At 38.3% G+C, this 7,466-nt stretch overlaps 1 protein-coding gene across 1 annotated transcript; it reads right to left on the bottom strand.

Annotated features, from left to right (window-relative positions):
- Window positions 1–317: 317 nt before the first annotated feature.
- Window positions 318–4,578, bottom strand: LOC134876317 (protein c-ets-1-B-like). Its single transcript, XM_063901308.1, has 7 exons — window positions 4,461–4,578; window positions 3,553–3,756; window positions 2,926–3,000; window positions 2,610–2,807; window positions 1,912–2,136; window positions 1,705–1,823; window positions 318–627 (listed from the first exon to the last, which is right to left on the bottom strand). Exons 1-7 carry the CDS (start codon window positions 4,576–4,578, stop codon window positions 412–414), a joined length of 1,155 nt encoding a protein of 384 aa, XP_063757378.1. The 3' UTR covers window positions 318–411.
- Window positions 4,579–7,466: the final 2,888 nt, after the last annotated feature.

Genomic DNA, 7,466 nt, shown 5'->3' with positions numbered 1-7,466 from the left:
TGATGTCACTATGTAACAGACATAAACGAAGGAGTCCAATGGAGGTTTATCACATGTGTGGCAGAGAAACTCTGGAGGGAACACAGGGATTGTAACCATATTTAGACCATTTATATGCACAAGAATATAGAGCACGCTACAGGAGATGGAAAATGCCAAAAAGCATAATTCCAAATTGCTCCCGTAGACTTGACAACAGCACACACACACACACACAGACACACACACACACACACACACACACACACACACACACACACACACACACACACACACACACACACACACACACACACACACACATTTTGAGTCTCAGATATCGGGTTCTCATTATCAAGGTAGCTGGTAAAAAAAAGTTTACACTGAAGTGTCCCATATAAAAAGGTGTCTCTTTGCTCCTGCTGCCAGTGGTCATAAGTGATTCTTGTTACTTATGTCCAACATGGCGTGCAGCTCCCCAGGCTCATATCCCAGCAGGCCTTGCAGGTTGCACACAAAGCGGTAGACGTAGCGTTTGCCTGCTGTCTTGCGGATGATGTTCTTGTCGTAGTAGTATCTGAGACCGCGACTGAGCTTCTCATAGTTCATCTTGGGTTTGTTCTTCCTCTGACCCCACAGCAAGGCCACCTAAAGAAAAATGTAGTACTATATTTGATCAGGTCGAGTTGGTGAAATTTGTGACTTGAGTCTCAGTAGAGTTTAAGTCATGAGACCCAAGTCTGCATCTCTGTTAAATATTTTGAACAGGCAATATAGAATCTGTATCACAATATTACTTTAGGATGTGTAAGGATAAATTCAGCTTTATATAAATTACAGTATATGTTGGTTTTGCGGTAAAAATCTGGAATATTATTGGGCTAAAGAAACTCTCTAAAGGCCTAGCTTAAAACAAAGGCTGAAAGCAGAGAGAAATGTTAGCCTAGCTCAAATGTTAAACACATGTTCCTTGTCATCTAGCAATACACGAAAATCTGACAACTTTACCACAAGGTAGTGAGGTGTAGTGCAGCTGTTAGTAAAACATAGCTTACTACTGTCAAGACCAGAAGCTAATATTTCAACATGGTCAAATAAATAAAATGTGCAAAATATCTCCAACCTTATTTTTTAAACATTTGACAAAACTCTCATTCCCCCCTGCTTCTTCAAACGTTGCCTATGATCAGTGGTGGAATGTAACTAAGTACATGTACTTAGGTACTGTACTTAAGTACAATTTTGTGGTACTGGACTATTTTCCTGTTTCCTGTATATTTGACTTTTTACTCCACATTTATTATTTTACTAATGTAGTTATTAGCTACGTTGCAGGTATGGATTTATAATACAGAATATAAATGAAGTAATAAATCCCTATGTATTATTATAGATTAAGCTACAGTACATTGTCATTAAAATAATCCCGCCTTTACCAAGTGCAATATTGACATTAATGCATTAATAATTATAACTCAATCATGTAATATTTTAATCTGATGGGCTTGATACTGGAAAATTAGAACTTTTACTTTAAGTACATTTTGATGCTAACACTTTTCTACAGAATTACATTTTGAATGCAGGACTTTAACTTGTAACAGAGTATTTCTACATACTGGTACTTAGTGTACTTTTACTCGAGTAGAAGGTCTGAGTACTTCTTACACCTTTGCCAATGGTGTATTACGTCCCATATTGGTTGAACCCACAGATGTTTTGTACCTCATCAGGGTCCGTCAGCTTGAACTCCCAGCCATCTCCAGTCCAGCTTATACATGACTGACAGTTGCGGTCCGTCAGAAGCTCCAGCAGGAACTGCCACAGCTGAATGGGACCACTTCCTGTTGAAACATGGAGGATAAAATACATTAAAGACTGATGGTAATCCACATGAGACAGAAAACTTTACCTCGTTCAGCCACAACTCACCCGTGTACCCAGCGAGGATAGCTGCTGGTATCACGGCTCTGCTCAGATCGGTTTTGTTGCCTATATATTCTTTGAAGCTCCTGTGTGGGTAGGGTAGGGTGAAGATGTCATGATACATGCTCTCTTCTGTCATTGACTCTATATCCTGAAGTGGAGCAGTCCATAACAAGGAGCCACCAACGTCAGAGTCGTCACTGTGGGCAATCTCCACTTCGGAGTCAGTCTCTGTAAGAACAACAGGAGAAACATGGGAAAGACATTCACTTTTACAAACAATACTTTGAACGGTGAAGGCACAAATGGAGGAGGGAGGGCACTCAGGTCATGATGATAAAAGTTTCTGTCGGCCATATTGAATTACAAACCACTCAATGTTGTTGAGCTGTTTTTTAAAGAGAGTCCAGCCAGAAAACACATTTGAGGAATTATATACACTTCAAAGATAAAAGGTTGTTTTTTATCAAGTTGATATTGCTAATTCCACATATTCCAGTCATTTTCTTTTGGTAACTTTGACAGGGATACTTTGCAACATCCTTAAAATGACATTTCTGTCATTTAGAATCAGGAAATAGTTGCCTATCATATCATTTGGAGTCATGTTTTTATCCAACTGGTCAATTTAGTTTTGAAGTCACCTTTCTTTTAGCTTTGCCACAGTCTCCAGAAACCCCTTTTAAAAAAATGTGTGTTTTCACCTCCGTTCCCTCCTGTCTCCTGCAGTCCGGCAGCAGCGGTCAGGTTCCTGCTGGGATCTTCCGTTGTGATCAGATAGTAGTCCTTATGTTGCATGGTGACCGGGCGCAGAGTGTGCAGCTCCGTCCTCTCAGCGGGATGAAACTGAACATGGTAACTGTTCTTCTCTGAGTGCTCCTGGATGTAGTCTGAGAAGCTTTCTGAGGAAACACGATCAGACTATTCAGGATAATATTATAACAAGCAACAATGTTTAAGCAGTGGTAATTATGGTAATTACAGTAGCCAAAGGTTGCTCTGACATCTTTACATTATTACCTTTGCTGATTTGAAGCTGGCAGTACGACGGTATAGTGCAGGTGGGTAGTGAAGAACTGAAGTCAAACTCATTCTCTGGAATCAAATTGATATACAACAAAACACTGTGTTGTTATTCCAGCATCATTGGCATGGACTGGAGAACTAAGATAAAGAACATGTATGTGCCAATACACGAAGACTGCCTAAACATGTGTGTTTGTGGTAAGTACAGAAAAAGCAATTAAAAATAGAGAATTATTTTCAGTATGGACTGAGTGTCGAGTGTTTTAATATGATGAAACATTTTACATCTGGAAAGCTCCGTCCGATTTTTGATTTATTTATTGATTATCATAAAAAGTTGCCTATTTACTTACCAATTTTGGCATCAAGTAGACAAGGTATTGCACATAATGTAGTAAAAAAACAAGCCTCCAAATTAAAACAATGTAAGGTTCAATGGACTCCATTTCTTTGGGACTTGAACCAGCAACCCTACGGCCAAGTCCCTCCAGACTGAGGTACTGCCGCCAAGTAGTATAAATAAAGCCCAATAAAGGCTCAAGGAGCAAAGCAACTACAATGTACATTCTTAGTAAAGTGTGGAGGAATCCGTTTTTGTCTCTAATAAATAAATGTCTGTACCTCTCCTCATGGTCTCCAGGTGCTCCCACAGGATCTCCCCCGCGGTGCAGTCGGACATCAGGCCCAGGAAGGCCTCTCTCTGCAGGCTGCACAGCTCACCGCCCTGCAGGCCCCGCAGGTCGGGGCCCAGGCCCTGGAGCCCAAACTCCGCCTGGCACCAGTCCAGCCAGTAGTTTACCTCCCACTCTGACCACAGGGTGGGATCTGCACAGAGGGGGGAGGAGTACTCAGATCTTGTACTTGAGTAAATGTAGAAGTACTCAGATCTTGTACTTGAGTAAAGTAGAAGTACTCAGATCTTGTACTTGAGTAAAGTAGAAGTACCAGAGTGTAGGAATACTCTGTCACAGTAAAAGTCCTGCATTCTAAATGTTCCTCCAGTGAAAGTAGAAAGTACTCTCATCTAAATGTACTTAAAGTAGCGACAGTAAAAGTAGTCATTGTTTGATTGGTCCATTTCAGAATAATATCTCTGATATGTTTTATAATGATTGATCATTAAAGTGTTCTCAGAGCTGGTAAAGGTGCAGCTAGTTTGAATGGCTTTGTATACTGCAGGGTAGCTGCTGGATTTACTTCAGGTGAACTAAAGTCTGATTTAAGGGCTGATTATATTTACCATCATTAATCCAGATCTGTAAAGTAACTAAAGGGATTAAATACATGTAGTGGAGTAGAAGTACACCATTTACCTCTGAGTTGTAGTGGAGTAAAAGTACAAAGTAGCAAAGAATATAGATACTGAAGTAAAGTACCTTCAAATTGTACTTGAGTAAATGTACTTAGTTACTTTCCACCTCTGGTTTTGGACATACGCAGATGTTAATAAACCCTCCTCTCTGATACCATACACTGCACTTTATCATCAGTAATGGCAGCGTTCTCCACTGTATTTATGGAAAATGTACCCTGTGGGAAGTGATGGATGATTCTCTCCTGGGCAAACCCAGCGAAACTGGCCTTCACCGCCTGGCTGAGGACCTCCTTACTGGTGGGGGTGAGAGGAGGGACCTCCAGGGAATCCATCTCTGGGACAACAGCACAATAAATCAACTTCCAAAACTCTCACTCTGTTCCACTGTTCAGGAAACCTAAGTTTCATCAATGACGTGAATATGCATCAGATATGTGTGTTTATATAAACATGTGTTTTTGCTTTTGGCTACTATCCTCCTCAGGCAACTTCAAATCAGAACAGGAAATCAGGTTTATTGCCAAGTACGTTTACACATAAAAGGAACTTGCCTTGGGGTATATGGTTCATATATAAACACGGTTAAATATATATTTAGGAAAAACAACCCAAAAATTAAACCTTTATAAAAAAACGATTAAAATATATAGAAATATTTTCTTGAAATTTGGATATACCAAAAAAGTACAGTGCAGTATAATATGACAAAATCCTCATAATAATAATACACTGAGTAAAATAAAATATGTGCAATTGTTAAAAGTGGAAACTTAAACAGATATTAAAGAGGTGGGTTCGTATACAAATGTGCAACATTTAATTGCATTCAAATAAAACCCCTCTCCCCTTTTCTTCTTTCCTGTTCCTGTTCTTGTTTTTCTTCTTATTTATGTTTTGACCTGATTTTGTTGTATTTTTGTTCATTACTTTAGTCTAATTTTTTTCCATACTTTGTTCATGTTTGTTTTCCATTGTTTAAGTCCCTTGCTTCTTCAGACACGTTTCTTATTGTTTTAGCATCTATGATCGCAGCCTTATGTTTCTACACCGTTAATTAATAAGACAGAAATAGATTAATTTTGTTGTTGTTTTTTAGTTATTAAGGTATAAAAAACAATCCCGTAGATATACATTACACTTACATGTGATGTACGAAACTTAATGGATGTTTAAAATAGTCATCACCTGATCCACATAATGCTCATAATGATGACATGAACAGTTTCTGCATTATAATATGTTCTTCAAAGCTGTGTGGAAGTGCTTTAATTCTCTGTGAGTTTATACTCAGCATCACATTACTGATGTTTGAAACTGCACCCTGATCAACTACACTGTACATGTGCTCATTATTACAACATGCACAGTTTATTAGTTATGTACCACAAAGCATTAAAGCCACATATTGAATTGATTCAAGGCATGTATTATCCCAATCATACAGGTATATCAGTCAGCATCGAGTGCAAACAACAATCAACCTGTATGGCGATTTATTTCTTAGGAATTATTCATTCATTAAAAAATACTTTAAGTGGACATGACTTTTATATGTGAAGATAAACGACACAGCAACATAAGGATTTGGATATTGTTTCATATTGATTATTAAAACTAATAAAAAACATTTGAGAGAAACTTATTGAAGACATTAATAAAGAATTACAAATACAACTACATTACAGTTAATCACAAAACAATCAGTGTGTACAGCTCATGTTCTGCTTTAAAATAGGGTGGGTAAAGTTAGTTGTTGGCATAAAATATGGATAGTTCTAGAGCCAGATTGAAACAAACAAGAAATAAGGAGTCTGGAGAGTGAGATATAAAATAATGTCTTACCGTAGTTACTGCAGTCCATCCCAGGGAGAAGGAGTTGGGGATCAGGTGGAGGGAACTGAGACCACAGAGGGGCAACGGGACTTTAATATGACATATGGGAGCGGAGGAGGGGGCCGGTCGTGATGGACAACTGTCAATCATGTTGGCTGGGAGGGGTGGGAACAACAGGTCCAAGGCCACGAGTGGAATCACCAAATCAATGATTTTTCAAAAGTCATGTGAGAGGACAGTGGAAACACTCATTTGTTAATTATGACACCAATAAAGCCTGTCGTCGGACAATGTCAACTTTTAAGCTGCTTCTTAATTGCAGGATCAAAATGTGTTATATATTTACTAAATTATACTAAATCATTCTATATTTTATACTGTGTGTTCTCTATTGCGAGATACTTCTACTACTTCTATTATTATGCATATATATTAACTGTGTATTGTACAGTTGAAATACTGTATGTTTATTTGTAGTACATGGTTCATGCTATTTTTATATATTTTGAATGTATGTTAAATGTCTGTTAACATTTTAATATGACAAAAAAATCACAGTCTTGGGATGAGAAAATGACATCTAATCTAATCTGACGCTACATATATATGAGACTTTAACTGATATTTCATAATCACTCTCAGGACCTTCCATATTGACAGACATCCCTTAACCAAAACACACATAATATACAAACACATATATGACAAGCACTTTATAGCACTTTGTGGATTTCTATACATTTTTGAAATATTTAATAATTATGCGATCTTTGTTTTTTATTGCTGTCTTGTTTCTTTTCTATGTATGATTATAGATATGGGAGGTGTCTTCATAAGCCATGTTTTGCTTCTAGCCTCTCAAACCTCTTTCTTAAATGCGATTATGTGCCCATTAATGAACAAAAACGTTTCCCATCTCTGCTCTGGTGTTAGAGACAGACAGAAAATACATCTTAAGATGTTGATGTGAAAATGAAGCCTTCTAGAACACCTTCCATTACAAAAAGCAGGCCAGGATCTCTTCTGCCCTCTGCTGGTAGAATACACATTCTCTAAAACCTCTATGGTCCCCTGTTATACTCTTTCAACAATATATTCCAGGTCTCAGATCTATACAGAACATGTCTCTGATTGGCTGAAACACCAAACAGATCATTGTAGCATCCCATAAACCGCAAAAGTGCTCCAAAAGTGCTGGTCTGTGTCTGCAGCTTTAAATGCTAATGAGCTGCTGCTGACCACGCCCCTCTGAGAGGTGATTGGTCTAAAAAAAAACTCAACAGTGCTCTAGCAGGAGGTTCAGGTGATAAGGTGGACAGGTCTTGGTTGGTTATCGGCTAATGGTTGCACAACCCAAAAAACCTTGTGACATCACAAAGTGGCCAAA

Source organism: Eleginops maclovinus, chromosome 14 (assembly GCF_036324505.1).
Source record: "Eleginops maclovinus isolate JMC-PN-2008 ecotype Puerto Natales chromosome 14, JC_Emac_rtc_rv5, whole genome shotgun sequence".
In the NCBI taxonomy this organism is placed as follows: domain Eukaryota; kingdom Metazoa; phylum Chordata; class Actinopteri; order Perciformes; family Eleginopidae; genus Eleginops; species Eleginops maclovinus.
The sequence above is the reverse complement of the archived record's forward strand: the minus strand, read 5'-3'. Positions and strand labels throughout refer to the sequence as shown.